The sequence below is a fragment of the Bos indicus genome, chromosome 18 (assembly GCF_029378745.1).
Source record: "Bos indicus isolate NIAB-ARS_2022 breed Sahiwal x Tharparkar chromosome 18, NIAB-ARS_B.indTharparkar_mat_pri_1.0, whole genome shotgun sequence".
Classification (NCBI taxonomy): Eukaryota; Metazoa; Chordata; class Mammalia; order Artiodactyla; family Bovidae; genus Bos; species Bos indicus.
Genome location: NC_091777.1, coordinates 12,975,182 through 12,995,653, shown reverse-complemented (window position 1 = coordinate 12,995,653; position 20,472 = coordinate 12,975,182). Strand labels below are relative to the sequence as shown.

General features: G+C 50.8%; 1 protein-coding gene across 4 annotated transcripts; it reads left to right on the top strand.

The window, feature by feature from the left end:
* Positions 1-2,431: 2,431 nt before the first annotated feature.
* On the top strand, positions 2,432-20,055 carry MTHFSD (methenyltetrahydrofolate synthetase domain containing). 4 transcript variants are annotated; one of them, XM_019979998.2, is made up of 8 exons: positions 2,432-2,502; positions 5,997-6,100; positions 6,820-6,933; positions 8,877-8,990; positions 11,675-11,765; positions 13,956-14,068; positions 14,323-14,448; positions 19,270-20,055. In XM_019979998.2, the coding sequence occupies exons 1-8, from the start codon at positions 2,487-2,489 to the stop codon at positions 19,732-19,734; spliced, it is 1,143 nt and encodes a 380-aa protein (XP_019835557.1). In that variant the 5' UTR covers positions 2,432-2,486; the 3' UTR covers positions 19,735-20,055. The 4 variants fall into 4 exon arrangements, with proteins under 4 accessions (XP_019835557.1, XP_019835560.1, XP_070626520.1 ...); XM_019980001.2 differs by lacking the exon at positions 6,820-6,933 and adding an exon at positions 6,674-6,787; XM_070770419.1 differs by lacking the exon at positions 2,432-2,502 and adding an exon at positions 2,674-2,991.
* The last annotated feature ends 417 nt before the right edge of the window (positions 20,056-20,472 follow it).

The window sequence follows — 20,472 nt, the reverse complement described above, 5'->3', positions numbered from 1 at the left end:
CTTTTCCAATGAGTTGGATCTTTCCATCAGGTGACCAAAGTATTGGAGCTTCAGCTTCAGCATCAGTCCTTCCAATGAATATTCAGGGTTGAATACCTTTAGGATCCACTGATTTGATCTCAAAAATATAGTCATGTCCAACTCTTTTCAACCCCATAGACTGCAACCCACCAGGCTCCTCTATCCATGAAATTCTCCAGGCAAGAATACTGGAGTGGGTTGCCATTACCTTCTCCAAGGGATCTTCCTGGTCCAGGGATCGAATCTGGATCTCCTGCATTGCAGGCAGATTCTTTACCATCTGAGCCACCAGGGAAGCCCCTAAGGAGCTTATCTATCTTTATAATTCAAGCACTGCCCCAATTAGCACAATCAAAATTGGAGAAATCTAATAGAGTACTGTAGATGTTTCCAAAACAGAGTACTAAATATATACGTATGTTCTTGTTGTTGTTCAGTCACTCAGTTGTGTTTGACTCTTTGCGACCCCACGGACTGCAGCATGCCGGACTTCCCTGTCCTTCAGTATCTCCCAGTTTGCTCAAAGTCATGTCCATTGAGTCGGTGATGCCATCCAACCATCTTGTTCTCTATCATCTCCTTCTCCTCCTGCCTTCAATCTTTCCAAGCACCAGGGTTTCTTCTTAAAGAGAACTAAATGGATGCCAGACCTTTATAGTTGGCCGTTTCCTTGTTGCTGTATAGTTGGTTTGCTTACACAGTGTATCAGTCAGTTGAGGCTGGTATATGCTGCAGTGATAACCCAAGTCTCATTGACTTCATAGTCTTGAGCCAACAGCTGGGTGTCACTCAGGAGCCTGGGTTTTCAAAGGCTGCCTCTCCTGTCACCTCGGCAGGGGCAAGAGAGGGAGATTCTGCCCTGGAAATTAAGTGTCCAAGTGACGTGTCTTTTCCATTTGCAACTCACCGAGCTGACCACGTGGCCCCAACACACCCCAGGGACGGGAAGTTCAGTCTTCCCTGGGCCCAGGCAGATGATGAGCTGACTTTTGTTTGGCAACCTCATGTCTGCTACACAAGTCCTACCTCTCCAGGCAGTGGCAACTCTGTCTTGTTTCTCTGCAGCCCTAGTGCCTTGCAGGGTACCTTGGAGCAGGTGGACAGGAAGTGTTTATTGAATGAATGTATGACTTTTCTGAGACTTTTCTCCCTAATAAATACAGAGAAAATATAATGCATGCCCACTGTGTGCCAAGATGTTCTACCTGTGACATCTCATTGAATCCTCTTTTGGGGTAGGTACTGTTACTATCACCATTTTAAAGGTGAGGAAACTTAAGTCTAGAGATTTTAAGTAACCCCAAATTTTCAGCTACAAGTGAGGGAATTGGGATCTCTTAACTCATTACTTTGCTGCCTCTTTGAGATTAGGGTTAGCGTCTTGGAAATTAGAGACAACTTAAAAAGTTAAAATACAAACTTCTATGTAAATAGTCTATGGGGAAACATACATTTATATAATTTCATGACTATATATATACACAGTCAAGAGTGTGTGTGTGAAGGCATGACTTCTGAACACATGACTCAATGTCTATGACATTTTAGTTTTTTATACCACCAACTTGCAAGCCTGTAATTAACCCTGTGGGGTAAAGGGATTCATTATCAGAGCCCAGAAAAAGCAGACTGCTCCCTGGGAGGTGCAGACAGGGCTTTGATTGTTGGACAGGGCAGGCAGAGAAAGAGGTGAGGAAGCTGTTTTTCACCGAGTCTGCAGACTGTGGGTTGGGTATTCTGAGCTCCAGGAAATACATCAGGCTTAGAATCACCATCCTCCCTCAAAGTGAGCACTGGGTCTCACGGTGACCACAAGAGAGGGAGATCCTAGGGGCCTACAAAGGACTGAACGAAGCAGAGTGACTCACTCCCCAGGGGGAAGGGAATCTAGCTTCTCGGGAGCCAGCTTCTGTTGTTATTAGAATTGTTTTATTATTCTACTTATTTACTTTTTAGCACTTTAGGAGGTGTTTGTGTGAAGATGACGCAGAGAGAAGAGAGGGAGCAGAAAGCAGACCGTGCCATTTAACATCTGTAGAGTCTCACAGGAGAGGAATTGAGTCATGGAGGAGCGATCCCGGTCGGCTTCCCGGAGTAGGGGCCCTCTGGGAACTAGAAATGGAGGTGGATGTGTTTGAACTGGCAGTGGGCTCGGGCAGGCTACGGGTGTTCACTCGGTAGCTCCCTCTTCTGCCCACCCAACCCTGGCAAATGCCCCTCAGACCTAGCGCTCAGTGCTGGCCTGATTGAGAATAAACCTTCAGGGACCACACGCACCGCCCTCCTCCCGGGGCGCGGAATCGCACGCGCATGCGTGAAGCGGAGCGTTCCCACCAGGCCTCTGCCGCAAGGCCACCGTGCCCCCCGGTCCAGACCAGTGCGCAGGCGCGGGGAGTGCGCGCACCGGTGACGTCACTTCGCGCGGGACTCCGCCGAGGGAGGCGTCGCGCACTGACAGCGTCGCCATGGAGCCGAGGGCGGGTGAGGGGAGGCCCCGGGCACCACCTGAGAAACGCGCGGGGGACGCGGAGGGGCCACATGAGAGTCGGGCAGGGGACGCTGAGGGCTACCTGAGAGACGGGCCAGGGAAGGCTGAGGGGCCACCTGAGTGTCGGGCGGGGGACGCGGAGGGGCCGCCTGAGAGACGGACCGGGGGTCGCGGAAGGGCCGCGTGAGGGACGGCAAGGGGTCGCGGAGGAGTCCCCAGGGATTGGGAGGAGAAACCGCCAGAGACAGAAGGGGGACATGGACGGGCGGGGTCTCCGAGGGTTCTGAGCGGGGTTGGGACGCTGTCGGTGGAGTAGGTAGAAGAAGCGGGGCTGCCTTCTGGGTAGGTGGTGGTGTCCGTTTCCTCACCCGCCTCCCCGCGATGAGCGCTGTCTCCTGTGTCGTCTGCCCCAGGCCCTGAGGAGGCTCGCCCCAGAGCCCCTGAGCTTCGGTGATTGATTGCAGGATTGCCTGGCAAAGATGGTACTGAGGCTCTTGCTGCCCCACGGTCTATTAAAGCCGAGTTCGAGAAATGTGAATAAATCCCCTCTTCCGTTACTGCCCGGGCAGCATGGAAACAGCACGGGAAACAGGTGCTGGTAGCTCGGTGGAATGGTAACAAAGACCTTCGGAGACGCTTGCCAAGTGCCAGGACTGCGCTCGGGGCTAGAGGTAGAAGGAGGAGGGAGACCCAGGCTGACCTGACGGGCAGTTACAGAACAGGGTTCATGCATTTCTCACATTAATATATGTCACCTTTTATTGTCCTAATTATTTCCCATGTTTTGGTAACTTTCCAAGGGCAGGGACCTGCCCTTACATTCTCTCCTTCCCCTTGCAATTAGTCCACTGCGTTCTAAATGGGAGTCACTCAGATGTGATGATTAATTGACTCTGGACCAAGGGCAGCAATTCCTACAACTCCTGGGTCCCACACAGCGTCCTGCACAGTGCTGGGGATATTGTTGGACCTCTGAGTTGTTAGTGAAAGTAATCTCATAGCTTTTTAAAAAAAAATTGTTTATTTATTTGGCTGTCGTGGGTCTTCATTGTTTGCAGGGGCTTTTCTCTAGTTGTGACAGGGAGGGGCTGCTCTCTAGATGCAGGACACAGGCTTCTTATTGAGGCTGCTTTCCTTGTTGTGGCACACAGGCTGTAGAACGTTCAGGCTTCAGCAGCTGTAGCTCCCGCCTCTAGAGCACAGGCTCAATAGTTGTGGCTCCTGGGCTTAGTTGTCTCTCGGCATGTGGGATCTTCCTGGACTGGGAATCAAACCCATGTCTCCTGCATTGGCAGGCAGATTCTTTACCAGTGCGCCACCAGGGAATTTGTTTTAATGGTTTCTGTTTTGAAAAACAACAACAACAACAAACAGTGAGGGCGTTTTGGGTTCCTCAAGAATCAAAGGTCCCAAAGGAGGAATGTCTGTCTCAGCTAGCCCTGACGGGAGAGGAGGGGTGAACCAGAGAAGGGAGGAGAGGAGGTACAAAGACCTGAAAAAGACAGGGGTACAGATGTGTGAGGCCAGGGACCGACACTGGGCCACTTTTTAAATTCAAGGTGGGGAGTGGCAGGAGATGAGGCTGAAGCGGTCAGCAGGGCTTTGCAGCTCATTCCACACTCTGTGTCAGGGATCCTCAGAGCACTGGAGCAGCATGGAGGGGAGACTTCCTGGAGGTGGTGCTAAAGCTGGGCCTTGAAGAGGGAGGCTTTGACTGACAGGGAGTAGAACAGACTTCCGGCAGAGACCAGAAAGTGCAGAGTTCCCAGCAGGAAAGAACAAGCCAAGTCCTGGAAACTGCCTACATGGCCTTAACCCGGCCGACAGCACTATAGTCCCGCATCCTTGGAGATGCTTGTTCCCTAAATACACGTGAATCTGCAGTCCTGATTTCTGGTTCAGAAGGGTCAAGAGGCACCCGAGTGTTTGCAGTGGGCTCCAGGATGCTCTGGGGTCTACCTGTGAAGGGCCTGGTATGGGTGCTGTTCCAAAGGGATCTGTGTCTAGCCTGAGGGCACAAGCACTGGAAACCTTTGGCTCTGGTCCTTAACGTGATAAAACTACATGTAAAAGTTTAATAAAGCATTATAAATTGGCGAGGTCTGTAAAGGCATATGTCAGTAGCAAGGTTGGACACCCCCCTGCCCATCAGTCAAGGACTGCTTGAGTAAAATTTGACCTACCCACATCATGGAATACTATGCAACTGCAGAAAAGTATGAGGGTGCTTTTTATATACCGTATGGGCCAATCTGCAGGATAATAAGTAAACAGCAACAGAACCCAATGCAGTATATGTAGCTGTTTGTCTCAGGCGCCCTCTTAGGAAAAGAGAATGAGGGACAAGAGTGGAGTGTCTCTTGTCTGAAGCCTGAGATGCCTGGGGAAAAATTCATCAGGACAAACAGATGCAACTGACTATCTCAGGGGAAGGGACCTGGTACTCAGTAGACAGTGAGAGAGGCTCTTCATTATATAGATGCCTTTGTGTGTTTTAAAACTCCATTTACAAAAAAGTTATTTAAAATGTAATTTATTCACAAGATTCAAAGTCACATAATTCATAAATGTTTATGGTGAGAAGCCAGCCACCAGCCACCTCCCACCACCCGGGCTGGGGGCTCCAGGTCTGCTGTGGGACGGCTACCTTGTGTCACTTTTGAGCAGCCTTTGCTCACTCAGGGGAGACTGAGGACCTGAGAGGGTGAAGCTGCCCCTCTCTCCCGCCCAGGCGTTGAGAGGTGCCATGTCACAGCAGAGTGATTTGGTGCAAACTTCTGCACAGGTGCAAGGATAGGCCTTTGGACTAAGAAAAACGAAACTCCATATAAATGCGTTTATGTGAATGTGCCACTTTTGTTTTTTTCCCGCTCGACTGGAAACTGCTTTTTGTAGTTCTCCATTTCAAGAGGAGCATGTAGTTAATGCAGGGTTTCTAAAGGCTTTCCCTAATCAAATAATTAAGGAATATTTGTTGCCTGAAAATTCATTTCCAAAGTGAGACCTAGAATAAAGATTCTCGCAATAAAGTGGATTGCAGTAGGTAATCCAAAGTAGCAGCTGGCTTACACATCACTCAGGCAAGTGAACAGGCCTTGCAGAAGGAGGGAAGTAATCATAGCTGTCTCAAGACTGACAGACAGAGTGAGATCACAGAGCCTTGACTGAGCAGGATCGTGTCTCCAAGAAAGGACTTAGGAATGCTTGGGTCGATGGCCTGAGTGGTGTTTGTGCTGCTGCTACAGGTTCATAGAACAGGCTTCATTAAGCACTTGGTTATGTACACTGTGTTTGGACTATAACAATCTGTTGAGGTATAAAATGTCACCAGCCTTGGTTTTTCAACGTAGGGGTCAGAAGCCCTAGATTCTGTCTGGCGTGGCAGAGCTGAGGGTGCAGTGGGAGCAGGCGGGCCCTGGGCCCTGGGACGGCTGTGCTGTGGGGTTCCTGTCCGTGTGTTTATCAGTCACACCTTTTATTGCTGTAGGTGTTTCCAAACAGGACATTCGTGAGCAAATTTGGGACTACATGGAATCACAAAATTTAGCTGATTTTCCCCGGCCTGTTCATCACAGGATTCCCAACTTCAAGGTACTGAGGCATTCCTGGAACATTCACAAGGAAATTGGGATATTCCTGAAGGAGTAACAGTAGTAAGACAGTTACCACCCCGCTTCACGGTGAATTTGAACTCGCTGAACAGTGAGTGGTGTGAAATCTGAACCAGCTGGCCAGGATGTCTCTATGCTTAGAGATGGCCTTCATCATCTTATTAATACTTAACACTCACTCTCAAGTGCCTCTTGCCTTTCTGTGCAGGATTGGTGGTTGAGTTGCATCTTGCCCTGAGGTGGTACTGAGGCTACTGCTACCCATTTGGTACAGAGTGGAATATTTCTCCCGGCTGGAAGCCTTCGATCCTGTGGTGCCTTTTCACACACCGGGCTCCTAAGGGCTGACGTACTCTGAGAGGGAGCCCCAGCCAGTGGGGCTGGCTTCCAAGCCCTTTGTACCCTGGCTGCCCCCTTAGACATTTCTCGGGTGACCCCAGACCTGGTCTCAGCACTGGCCCTCATGCCTGTATGGGGGAGGTGCTGGAGCATCAGGCTGTAGGTGGCTCAGGGCAGTGGCCTCTTGGTAACATGCACTTGCATTTAAAAACAGGGTGCTTCTCGGGCCGCCGAGCATTTCCCACGTTTGCAGGCGTTCAAAATGGCCAGAACCATTAAAGTCAACCCTGACGCTCCCCAGAAAAACGCCCGTTTCTTCGTCCTTGAAGTAAGTGCACCTCTGTCTTTCTACCTAACCAGGGCTCTTATCTGGCTTGCCAAAACATCAGAGACCTCGAGGTTTTTGCCAGAACGCAGGAACTTAAAGTGGACCCTGATAAACCACTGGAAGGCGTCCGGTTGCTAGCGCTGCAGGTAATCCCATTCCCTGAGCCAGAGCCCTGGCTGCTGACCAGCCTGCCCGCCGCAGGTGGCTGGCGAGTGGGCACCATCCTGCATTTGGAGGGAGGGTTCTGATTCCCTCCATGCAGAATGTGTCTGTGGAGTTGTTTTTCCCAGGACATTCAGAACTCTTTCATTGTCAGTCAGAAGTCCTGAACGTGTCTGAATTCAAAGAGAAAAGGCATTGATGTACCTCTCCAGAAGAAAACAATTAACAATATGTATATTTCTCCTACTACATTTGTGATACTATAATTCTTTGAAACTTGATGACTTACAAGTAAGAAATCTGATAAATGAGTTCCCCAAACACATGAATTAGAACAGTGTTTCTTATATATAATAGGTCCCTTTTCAAGAAGAAAAATTACCCCCAGGGTTGCCTTAATTTATAATTTCATTTAATAGGCATAAATATAAAACTTGGCATAAATTTTAATTTCATAGCTCCAGTGTGATTGTAAAATCAAAATACACATGTAAATTAAATATAAACAAAACTATAAAAGCAGTAACATTCAGGTGACAGCCTTCATTTCATTTAATGGCTGATGTTGGGGCAGTGTGGGGTCTGTGGGATCCTGCCGTATGCTGCTGGGCTCAGGTGGCGGCTCAGTTTCCCTACACCTCCTGAGAAGCCTTGCTCTGCGGGCACCTTCCATCCTGGGTGGGGGGCGCATACTCAATCAGGCTAGGATGGTGATGTGCACGACCACGGAGCATGCCTGGGGGTACAGCTTCCCAGGCTCGACCCCAGACCCTCATCTGGTGCTATTACTAGAACTCGGTCATAGTAAACGCACTATGAGACCTCCAGGTCTGAGCGTCCTGTCTGTAAGTTAGCACCTGCCGGGGAGCTTTGAAAGACTGCTGCTGATGTCCAGTTCTGAGTCAGGCTTGAGTGGACCTGGACTTTGGTGAGCCTCAGAGCTCCCCAGGGACCTCTAGTTTGCAACCAACGGGTTAGCAGAGTATTGGGCAGTACACCAGAATCTGGAGACTGCAGACAAAGTCACCCACCTCTGTTGTTACTTCTGTTGAAATACACTTCGTGGGGTTGAAAAACCTTTATTTAAGAAAGCCAAACTGTAATTTTATAGGACTTTTATTGGTCTTAGGCTGTCATCTCCTGCTCAAAAAGTAAAATATGCTATTTTTTACATAAAAGAGCTTATAAATTTTATAATTGCCTAATGGCCCACCCTTGTATAATCTGCAGCAGTGTCCTTGGCCGTGGTTCTCAAACTTACCCTGTGCATCAGGAGTCCTGGGTAGGCTTATTAAACCAGGCTGCTGGGACCCACCCCAGAGCTTCTGATCATGTCAAACGGTGCCCAGAAGCCCCCACTCTGAAAACCTCTGCTCTGGGTCTTGCAATAAACATTTGAGAATTAAATAGAAGAAAACGACTGTTGACACAAGTCAGTGTAAATTATTGATTATAATGGGTACTGATCTCCCAGACTGATTTACTGAGCAGCAAATTAGATATAAGTGCTTGATGGGGTAATGTCTTAACGTGGCTTCAAAATAAAACATCATTGTACCTGGATAGGGCTTAATTCGAGGAGCATAAGGCACAGCAAGATTATGGGTGGAGTTTTCTTCAGGACAGACTTCTTTTGGATTTGCGTCATCATTTTCACTGGGAACAGTTTTGAATGGCAAGTAGAATAGAATCAGCAAGTTTTACAAACCCTCGCCCCTTTATTCTGAGTCAGGGTAGTGTAAACCGCTCTTAAGTAGAGTCGTGCCCAAGTGTTATTTAGTTGAGTTTGCAAACCAGCTCATCTTCTTGACACATACCCCAAAATACAGGTAATGGTAGCTTGCTTCTGTTCTAAATGTTAAAACAATACGTAAGAAAGTTCCCATGTTAAATTTTGTAATTTATTCACTGTCTTTTTTTTTAAAAGAGCAAAAAAACATTGTTGGTTCCAACACCACGACTGAGAACGGGGTTGTTTAATAAGATTACTCCACCCCCTGGGGCAACTAAAGACATCTTGAGAAAATGTGCCACCTCTCAGGTGAGTTTGGAAGCAGCACCAGCCGCAGGGAAGAACCACTCTCAGCCATGCCCTCTGGTGAGTTAGAACAGTGTGACTCCGCCACAGGGTTGAAGTCTGTGTTTAGTAAAACCAAATAAAGAGTGGTGTGGGGTGTTCAGCAATCTTGTCGTTACAGGAACCCAGCAGAAAAGCTGCCAGGCACTTGGTTTTTCTTTTGCACCAAGGTGACAAATAGTAAATTCCTGGTAAGAAAGAGAAAAGGAAAAGCCAATTTTCTGGTACTCTGGCGCCCTCTAGAGTTAGCTTTTGATGCTGTTCAGTGTCCTAGAGCATTTTCTCTGATACCACCAGAAACAGGGTAGAATTTCCAAAATATGTTCAATTGGAAATTGTCTCACCAAGTGCTGAAGTAATAAAGGCTTTAGTAATTTAGCAGTATTTTTTTACTGCCTCATAATGCGATGAAACCAGTATACTGTAAACATTACATTAGAGTGCCTTATAATGAAATTTGTTTAGTATTTTATAGACAAAGAAATAGAATTTGGTGACTTTTTTCAGAGTTCTAGAGTTGACCCCAGATCATAATCTGATTCCTAATCTGGTGAAAATGAGAAATGGAGCATCAAGAAATACCTTTCTAAAAGGGATTTTCCACCTAAGTCTAGTGTATAACAAGTGAATGCTTTATTGTCATTTATTGATAACCTGTCTTATTGCAAAAACAGAATTTGGTGTGACATGCAAAAATACATATAATTAAGTAAGATAACAAAACGTGTGGAAAAAAAAAATAAAGGGAAAACAAATGTGAGAATGTAAGAGATGACCCTGGTTCTGGTCAGTGTTCAAAGTGCCCACCACATGCTCCCCTGCAGTTGGTGGATGTGGCCACAGACCCGGGCCCACACTTCCGAGGGCTGGCAGGGAATCTGGTCAGTTATAATCGTGGGTTGTGGACAGTAAAAGCAGCCCTTTTCCTCATACTGAAGTCCAGGTCAGATGTGGCTGTGGTGCCGGTGCAGTGGTCTGTGTCCCCCTTCACAGCGTCCCCTCCCCTTTGAAAAGTGACCAACACTCAGGTCGTTCCCAGGAGGCTCTGTGACGCGCCAGCACTGGCCGGTCTTTCATGGGCACTCCTGAAAGTATGGCCTGGCCAGAGTGAAGCCAGGCCGGCTCTCACGACTGAGCTTGAGTGCAAATTGAACAGTGTTTGGGCTCTTTTATATCATGAGATACTGGCTAGAAATCAGAGATCCAGGGTCATGAACCTCAGAGTGTTGTTTTCTCTGTGGTAGAGGAAAATGGCAAATAGAGAGTCATAAAGACATGTCTAATGCAGATGCAGGTTTAGTACGATTATTATTTAGGTGGCCAAAGCTTAGTGGTGAAATGCTGCCACCATGTATATCACTTTAGGAGACTGTGATGTCGCCTTACTTCATGGCAGGCAAGTCACTGAGTTTGTGCCTCAGCCTCCTGCCACTGTCATGCCCCAGCCACCTGTGTCTGCCATCATTGTCTTTGCATTTACTCTTTGACTCAGGAGTGTTCTGGGAACCACTCCAGGGGGAAGACAGAAGGGTCTGTTAACTGCCTAAGTCCCTCTTCCCCGCCGGTGACTCTTGGTTAAATAGAACAGGACTTTGGAGTGTCAGGGAGACTCCTGGTTGCTCATGCTCTGTCTGGTCAGACTGAGCAGGTGAGGCTGACCACTGAGAGAAAGGGGGGCCTGACAGACGGGTTACAGCACAGAAAACCTGATGCCAGTGTCTGCTACCCAAGGCTGCCAGGCGCTGAGCCCCCTGAAACAGGCTTGAAGATGCCAGCCATGGGCGAGAAATGCCTGGCTGCATGGGTGTGATGAGCTTAAGGAAAGACAGGCTTTCCCACAATGGGGGCCCCTGGGGACAATGACTGTGGTTTGACTGCTGGGAGGCCCCAAGGTAATCATAGTGCCGCTCCTTGGACCAGTCACTTGTCGTGGACCTGGCACTTGTCCGGTGGCCACTCCTGCAGGGTACTGGGCCACGCAGTGTCCAACTCTAGTTCCCTAGATTTCCCCAGGGCCTGTCATCAGAGTCATGGCCGCAGTAGCCTCCCTCCACTCAGGCCGTGTTAGTTAGGATAAGGTGTCCTTTGGGTGCTCTTTGGTTGAATAATTGGCTATTCATGCAGAGAGGCCTCCAGTGTTCATGGTGAACTAACATGTCCCATACGCTTAACGGCCGCGTCTTACATGCTGGATGCTTTGCCTGTGCTCTGTCATCTCATTCCAATGTGAGGGACGAGGCAGGGCTGCTGTCCCTGTGTCACAGAGGAAGAGACTGATGTTCAGAGAGCTTCCCTCTGCTGAGGCCGCAGAGGAGGGGTCTGGACCCAGTTCCTGTGACTCCTGGCCCTGGGTTCTAATCACTGTGCTCTCCTGCCTCCTGGGAGAGAAAGATTTACTGAATATTATGCAATGAAAGTCCTATTCATTTGCTGTCAGATCCCCCTGGTGAAGAATTATGGGAACTGCCTTAAAATGGTTCTGATGCATGGTTTCCTGAGCTGCTGCTTCCGCAATGCTGCATCGTTTGCTATGGGGCGGCTCACCTGCTTCCCGCGGGAGGTTCGGAGCCTGAGCGCACCTCCCCGTGGGTTATGAGGCAGGCGGTTTCGCTGTGCCGGGAGCTCTCAGGTCGCGTGTCTGTTCACAGGGCGTGAGGAACTACAGCACTCCCGTGGGCTTGGACTCCAAGGTCCTTGTGGACTTAGTTGTGGTGGGGTCCGTGGCTGTTTCTGAAAAAGGTAAGATTAAGAACAGAAACTCTGAGATGTGACCACTGACTGTGCAGCCTGCTGTTCCCCCAGCGCTCTGGCCGCCTTACAGATGATGACAGTGAGTAATTTCAGCTTTCTGGGTGCATGCCTGGCCGCAAAACCACTGCATCTATCACTCATGTTGAAGAATTAACTCAGTCCCGCCCACTCTTATCCCCACTCAACACCTTTACAGCATTTCCACTTTTCCTTAACAGGAGAAATGACATGAGGTCATCTCTTTTCAGGTGGTGAAAGATTTCCTCTCTGTTCTTAAGTTAACTGGAACTGGAGCTGGATTTATTTGCAGTGTGTCAGTAAATAGTTGGTTTTGGAGAGCCTCCAGTAAATGGAGAAACGTTGGGTTCTGAACCTCTTTTTTCTTGTGTAGCAGTAGCTTCCTGGTCAGTGCAGGGTGTCCTGAGCCTGCCTGTGGGGCCTGAGGCTTCTCCCTGCAAGCCTGCGAGCTGGGAAAGCGTGGGTCATCTGGGTGCTGGGCTGAGCCGCCCTCGGACTTGTTTCCCTGGGGCCTCTTCCCCTCTGCCCTGCCCCACTCCAGGCTCGGCTTGATGCTGTCTGGGAACAAGCTGCTGCTTCTGGAGTGGGGTCAGCACATTGCAGACTTGAACCTGTGTGTACGACTGGGGCCTCTGCCACTAGGAAAGCGTTCTCTTTCTTCTTTTCCCACCAAGAAATTGTCCGGAGATGCTCATCCCAAATCTCTCTTTGGAAGTTTATCAGCCAAAGCCACGTTCTTCCTTCAGTAGGTTCCCAGTAACTCGCTGGCGATTCCCAGTAAGTCGTTGGTGAGAAGTGCTCTAAGTCTCTCGTTCCCAACCCTGAGCATTGTGTTTTTCAGTGTCAGCCTTTAACATTATCGCCCTAAATTTACTCTTTCCCCTGCTCCTGCTCTGAGCTACTGTGTGAGACACCTAGGAGCAGGATGTTACAATTCTGGGTTCCTTGTTTTCCATGTGTTCCTGTTACGGACGCTTTACCTATGTCCTCAGGGTACCCTCTGTGTGCAGACACGCAGAGGGTGTAGTGTAGTCATGTCCTATGGTCTAGGGGGCCTTTGAGGACTACCTGTGGGATGACTCCTAGGAGAGGAATTGCTGGGCCAATGGGTTTTTAAGTCCTGATATTGCCAGGTTACACCGCAGCAGGGGTGCCCACCTCACATCCTCACACACCATCTGCCTTGCCTCCCTCTCTCTTCCCCTGTTAATAAATAGGATTAGCACACCTCACTTTTTGTGTCTGATAGTAAGCAATGGTATTTGAGTTGCCTCTTGATTTACATCTGATTTGGGTGAGCTTGAATGTTTCTCCTGTGAACACTGTTGCCTGTCTCTCTGGTCCGTTTGTACCCTCTGCTGCCCTGCTGTTGAATTGTCTTTCTCTTCTTTGCATGCATGGTTGAAGACTTCTCATTGTAAAAGTGGCACAGTCAGGTCTGACTCTTAGAAGGATGCCTGAGTGATGGTGCTTCTGTGCTTGGAGAAGTGCTAACGTCACACAGAAGTCAGAACTCCTGGCTGGCCTGGGCGTCCTACTGAGAGGAGTAACTGGACTTGGCTGGGAGCTCACAGCACGCTCACGTCCATTGTCTTGCATCCTTTCCCCCTGCTTAGCTTGTCCTTGAGCTTCAGATAACAAATCCTTTTCTTGTGCCGCATTTGTGAATTTGCAACATAGCCCTGCTTAAACTGCCTCCTTCCAAGTTGTGGGGCTATGCTCTTAGTTCCCTGACTAGGGCCTGAGCCGGCGCCCCGCACAGTGGCCGTGCAGAGTGCTAAGCGCCAGGCCCCCTGGGAGGCCCCTGCTTAGCGCCTCAGGCAGGGCTGAGCCAGCTCACGTCCGGGCCCCTGATGCAGACTTCCTGCTTTCCCTGCACAATGAAAACGACTTGCCTTTAGTAGGAACTTGTGTTTAGTGCTTTAAAAACTACTCTTCCATCCCTTTTAAATGTGGATCTGTTAACATAAAGCTCACGTAAGTGCTAGCTCTACTTCCTTTGTAAAGGTGCACAGGGTGCCAAGTTCCTTGACTGTGTTATCCGAGGTACCCGTCCTGCGCGGCACTTCCCCTTGAACTCCCCCAAGTCCACGATGAGAAGTGCGCTCCTGCCTGATTCCCCAGAACCCACACGTGCTGCTTCTCTGCATTGCCTCTTAGGCTGGAGAATTGGGAAGGGAGAAGGCTATGCTGACCTTGAATACGCCATGATGGTGTCGATGGGAGCGGTCAGCCAGGGGACGCCAGTGGTCACCATCGTCCATGACTGCCAGGTGCTTCCTGGGAACAGGCCAAGCAGAGCCGCCATTGGGCATGGAGCGCGAGGGCTGGGGCAGGGCAGCTGGGCCTCTGCCTTCTTTCTGCACCGTGTCGGGTGTGGCTTGCCGGGCTGGATGTGCTTGGTGGCGTGGCAGCTGGGCCTGGAGCAGGACGGGTTTGGGGGACATCATCCTTCCATCGAGCGGCGCGGTGAATGCGGCTGGGGCCGCATCCCCAGCAGCTCCCTCACCCGCTTCTGTTCGACCAGGTCGTCGACATACCTGAAGCACTCCTCGAGGACCACGACCTCACTGTGGACTATATCCTCACTCCAACTCGAGTCATCACCACAGGGTGTGAGCGCCCCAAGCCAGCGGGAATCGCATGGTCCAAGGTGGGTCACGTGAGGTGGAGCGAGGCTAGCGCCGGCCTGTGATTCACAGACACCTCCTCTCCCTGTGTTCTCTGTCAGGACTGCTATCCCCAGGCCTGCGTGGCCACCCGCGAGCTTTTGAACAACAGCTTCTGAATCAGTCTCCAGGCGTGGGCTGGAGAACATACTTAAGAAGCCCACCAGATCCTCCAAGCAGGCAGGATTCATGACACCAGCGGTAGTGGCGGGAGGTGACCAGCTCTACTAGGAGAGCTAACGCCGTGAATCTACTTGCCAGCTGGTTTCATCTCTAAGAGCTGTCTTCTGCCACCCCAGCTACACACGGGCTTTCCTTTTGTAAGCCAACTTTCTCAGTGCCTCTTCTGCATCTCCATGCAGAATGGAATTGGTAGGAGGCAGTACCCACAGCTTCATAAGCTGATGCCATGGTAACTTTCTCTCCAGAGTAGGCAGTGGCATGTATCACAGACTGGTCTGCAATAGAAGTTTGACCCCAGAAGCCAACCTCTAGGTTATGATGCTGTCTGCTGGAAAACAGCCAGAGTTACTGAGAAAGCTGGAGAAGTTGTGTTCCGATTGAATTGAAACTTTTGGTCAAATTAGCATGTTTGTCCATATTTCGCATTCCTTACACTTGAGTCATCCAGGGCTGGAAGGCTGCTTTCCTCTGGGCGTGGGAATCAGCAGTGTCCACCACCAAAGATGGCCCAGAGGGGACATCCTGTGCTCTCACCCCGCGCCGAGGGTCTCCCTGCAGAACACCTGCGCTCCTGCTGGAATCACCCCCGGTGAGAGCAGGGAGAAGGTGCAGCATCCTTCATGACTGTTGAAACATCCCTCAGGGTGGTTAGAACTTAGGGTTCCTTGGAATCCAGGCCCACAGTCTCCCTATAGATGAGTGGTGGCCCAGACACCGGCCATGGGAGCGAGGGGGCTGTGCTCAGGGCTGAGCATGTGATCTGGGAGAATGCGCCAGAGGGGCCACTCTTCATAGCTGAGGGCCAGCTGTGGTGCAGGGAGGGAGGGTTCTGGGGGCCTCGCCAGGGTGAGGAGATGGTTGCCTTGGAGAATACCTGTAATTTAGTAAGAAAAAGATGAAAACAGGAACAAGTTAGGTCATCAGTTGTGTTAGATGAATATAATCCCTCTTAGATGAAAGAGAAGCACAGTCCAGCCACAGCTTCCTGAGACCCCTCAGCCACGCCGATGCCTGCTTGCCGGGACCTCACCGTCTTCCTGGGGGTTGCTAATCGTCACTGCAGCCATGGCGAGAATCCCTCACTGTGGGTCCTGAGTTCTCAGTTCTGCCACCAGCTGGCCGTCCCTCTGTGTGGGTCCTGTGAAGGCAGGGACTCTCCGCCCCCAGATTCTTGCCTGGCCTTGCAGTGTGTGCAGCCAGAGCACCTTGGGAAGGGGAGGTGGTGGGGGCGGCTCAGTGCTGCTTGTAGTGCTGTTTCAGCTTGGCTCCTGGGCACATATGGGCAGATCCTGATCCTTCTGTGACACTCCCCACATAAACTCACGTGACCCCAGTGTGGGCCGGGGGTGAGGTTAGAGCCAGTGTCGTCTTGGGTTGGTGGCAGATGCCTCGAGAGTCAGATTTCTGATTGTGTTGGGCTTAGTGTGCATTTGTAGGGGACAGGTTTTAAACTTAATCTCTAAAGGGAACATGTATCCATAAATGACTGCCATCTGCATGCTTCAGCAAGAAGTGATTGGGGCATACAAAAAAGTCAATTTTGCTTTATACCAGCTTTTTAATGGAATGATTAGTTACAGAAGGCATAATTTTTTTTCTGTTTGATTAACAAGCAAAATGTTTTATTTCACATGGCAAATTGACAAAAAACCTAACAAACGTTCCTAACTGCCAGGAAAAACAGCACCCCTGGGGGTCCCCGTGTGGGAATCCAGCCTGTGTACTGGGCTCTCGGAGGCCATCACCTCGGGCCTCCATCAGCCCGCATGTGCCATTCCACAAGGAGCACAACGGGGGCCAGGGGACTGGGGGAGTGAAGTAGCAGAGGCCCCCTCATCAGAGAGGCTTTTCCTTCAGAACTCATGGGGCGTGGGGCTGCGAGGCTGCGGAGAGGGCACTGACGCTGAGCTTTGCCGTCCTAAAGAACACAGTGCTCTCAAAATGAGCAGTTCTACATAAAAGGCTTGCATTTCTGCACTTCTGTTCCCAAGACCCCTCAGCGTGGCGATGCTGTGGGCTCGGTCGGTTCACGGTGTGCTGGAGGGCATTCCTTGTCCTGCCGCTGATGGCAGTCTGTCCGAGTGCCGGCTCGGGTCAGCGAGTTCCGGGGATGTGCACAGAAGGATGCGTGTGTGCAGCACACACGTTCTAGGATGGATATCTGCTGCGTGAGTGTGGAGCCTTGCCCCACGGGGCCAGGCTTCTTGAGAACGTGCACGTCTACCTGAGGCAGGCCTGTGGATCCACTGGGCAAAAATCACGGGAGTTTCAGTATTTAAGGGGCAGTCATCAGGCCGAGACAGCCTCACAGCGGGCTCAGTGGATGCACGGTGTTTACCAGGAGGTATGGCCTTGGTGGCTCCCACTGCTGGTGTGGGGACTGGGGTAATGTTTCATTCTTCCATACAAGGACATAAGACACACTTTTCATTTGACTGTGATTACTGTTTTAAATTTGATCATCCTTTCTAAATGATCCAATAACTTAAGAAATCCTTACGACTCTAAATATGACCAGTTTAAATTTGCTGCTAAACACTTCGAAAGAATACAAGAATTTGAACTCCTTAAGAAGGCAGACCAGGGATGTGGGAGGGAGTCGGGTTGGCCGGACTCAGGATGTCTTTGGGATTCTTTGGGACCCAGAGCCTCTAGTGGAGGAAAATGCCCTTTGATCAGGAAGCGTGGCCCCATCTTGTGGGTGTCTTCATGGCAAAGACATGGTTTTTGTTTTCTTTTTGCATCTCAGTAGTGGGGCTTCCCTCATAGCTCAGTTGGTAAAGAATTCGCCTGCAATTCAGGAGACCCCAGTTAGATTCCTGGGTCAGGAAGATCCACTGAAGAACGGATAGTCTACCCACTCCAGGATTCTTGGGCTTCCCTTGTGGCTCAGCTGGTAAAGAATCCACCTGTTTTGTGGGAGACCTGGGTTCGATCCCTGGGTTGGGAAGATCTGCTGGAGAAAGGAAAGGCTACCCACTCCAGTATTCTGTCCTGGAGAATTCCATGGACTGTATAGTCCATGGGATCGCAAAGAATCGGACAAGACTGAGCAACTTTCACTTCACTTCACTTCAATGGGAAATGTGAGGAGGAGGAAGTTTTTCTCTGTGCAAGAGTATGCTCTGTTCTGAAGACTCGCATGGCTCCTGACTCAGCTGTGCCAGTGCCAAGAACAGTGTCTGGCTGGGGAGGCTCTAACTCCCGGGCGAGGCTCTGCTGCGGTGGAGTCACCTACCTGCATAGCACTGGGAGTGCGAGCCAGTGGGGGCTAGAAGCCTCTAGGTCTCTGAGAGGGTATTTGACATGCTTGGGTGTTCTTGTTTCTTCTCAATCTTATCCTAATCCATTGATTCTCAACCTGGGACCTGTGTGTCTCTTGCAGTTTGGAGGTTCATTCACAGGTGTTGGGATATTGTACACAGTTTTAGGGAATTCCTTTGTGGGAGGGAACCTTAGCTTCTCTCCAGGGTCTCTGACACCCTGCCAAGGATAAGAACCATTGCCCTAAGTCACATGTGATTCTGAATATACTGAGAACTCTGGTACTATTTGAACTATTTATTTTTGAAGAAAAATTAGACCTGTTCATTTTGTGTGCTGATCCATGTTGAGGTACTCATGTCTGTTGGAAGCCTGCATTTGGACCATTGCTTGCCTCTTGGTGATTGAATTTTTTTTTTTTTTGCGGGATCTTAGTTCCCTGACCAGGAATTGACCTGCACCCTCAGCAATGAAAGTGAGGAGTCCTAACCACAGAACCACCAGGGAATTCCCTTGGTGACTGATTGTTTACGTGCTTTATGCCCCAAACAGAAGCCAGAATGCACCTCTAAAGGATAATTTGTCAAAAAGACCTGAGCTTGTCTCCCTGGCAGTGCTGGTGAGGGCTTCTGGTGGAGAGAGTTCCTTCTCTGCTGTGTGGTTCCTTAGGACACGTGAGACCAGTTCTGCCCCTGCTCAGCCCCCAGTGCCCCTGGCACACAGCACAGGGCCTCAGCCTCGAGTATTGGGGCTCTTTTGTCACCTCCGTTGCTACAAGTGCTCTTTGATCAACTTAGCCAAAAAGCCAAAAGGGTCCTTTGTGTGAAAGTCCTACTGGCTGAGATAACATTGTGTGTGGAATGCGTTGTTTTGTAGCCTGATGAGCCATTGCTAGAAAGTATTCTCAGTGTAGTGTTCTGTTCTACATTTGCCTTAATTGTGCTTTTTCGGTGACGCCTAGATGGGTTTGGCCCTTAGGAGGAGGGGTAGGAGATCCCACGGCCCCATTAAAGACCTCACCCCACCCGAGGTGTAGGTCAGGGGAGGGGACAGATACGGAGGTAGAAAGTGCCCTGTTATCCTGGGAGGTCGCCAGGGCAGTTGCCATTTACAACCCTGTAACCCTCACACCAGTGATCTTAGCTCCACTTTTGCATAGGATACCTCTTTGTCTGCCTTAGCCATCCAGCTACCCGGTGCCGTGTCCTGTTGGGCGGACACAGAGCGGCAGAGGGAGACAGCTGGCCTAAGGGTGCTGAGTCTTCCGCGAGCACGTGTGGCAGAGGCTCCTGCATGACCGATGCTTCTTCCCTGGGACTGACGCCCTGAGAATAGCTGGAACTGCTTTGCTTTTTCAGATCAGCTGTGAGATGCTGGGGAAGATGCCCATCCTCAGAAGCCTGCGCCACCAAGAGGAGCAGGCTGGGAAGGACGTCACCCTCCGGGACGGGCCCCGGAGCCCTCCGGGTGCCACCAGAAGCCCTCGGGACCTGGCCCCACCAGAATTGGGCTCTGTGCCTCTCAGCTCTGTTCAGATTGGGAACCTCCCCCGGGATGCCAGGGTGAGCGAACTGAAGCGGGCCCTCAGCGCACTGGGCGTGGCGCCCTCGCGGCTCACCTGGCAGGGGCCACAGCACGGGGCCTTCCTTCACTACCGGGACCCGGCCGAGGCCCAGCAGGCCATTGCCTGCCTGCAGGGCTTCCGCCTGGGCGCCAACACAGTGAGGGTGGTGCTGGCCAGGCAGCAGAGGGCCAGTGATCTGGTGGGCAGCCACACCGCAGAGCCACTACCTGACCATCAACCAGCAATTGCTGGGCCATGATGACGTGCCGCTCTGGTCCCCAGCGAACTTCCGAGCCCAGCATAGCAGGCCGTGGTGGAGCCATTGCTGCCTGAGCTGCTGTTGAATTTGGTCCTTTCTGGGAAGTCTGAGCTTCCCTTTCTGGGAAGTCAGACATTGCTGCCCAGTGTCTCCTGGGGGCAGGAAGTCAGCCTGTGAGGGACTTGGAGTCTCTTGGAGACAGGAAGTTCATATTCAGGCTTCGGCGCATCCTGGTCCTTCAGCCTGCGGAATGTCACAGCCCTGCTGGTTTCTTGGTTGAGGGGACTGAGTGGGCAATAAAAGAACAGGAGTAAATTCTGACAGCAGTCTAGAGGGTCTGCATTCTGAACTTGAGAGGCGTGGGGGATTAAGAGGAGGTACATGGAAGAGTCTGCCAGGAGAGGCCTTGACAGGGACTAGCTGCAGAGGCACAGCAGGGTGGAACCAGAAGTGACCCTTTTGTTCCTAGCTTCTTGGCCTCTCACTGTTGGAGGGAAAAAGGTACGGTCACCCCACAGAAGCCAGGGGGTTTAGTCCAGTCCCTGGGGCACAGTCTGCTTATCTCAGCCCTGGTGCTGGAGATGGCGGCCAGTCCGACAGGGTCCCCTGGCCGTGTGGTCTCACCTCTGTCCCCTCCTCACCATTGCAGCTGGGCTTCTCCCTCTGGGTGACCCACACCACCCCCCGCCGGCCCATCCCTGCTGTCGGCCAGTTGCCCCCGCACAGCAGGAAGCTCTG

Excerpts from the sequence above, each read along its gene's own strand:
- MTHFSD (XM_019979998.2), top strand. Across the intron at positions 6,934-8,876 it reads TCCGGTTGCTAGCGCTGCAG|AGCAAAAAAACATTGTTGGT; the intron begins GTAATCCCATTC and ends TTTTTTTAAAAG. Across the intron at positions 14,449-19,269 it reads CGGGAATCGCATGGTCCAAG|ATCAGCTGTGAGATGCTGGG; the intron begins GTGGGTCACGTG and ends TTGCTTTTTCAG.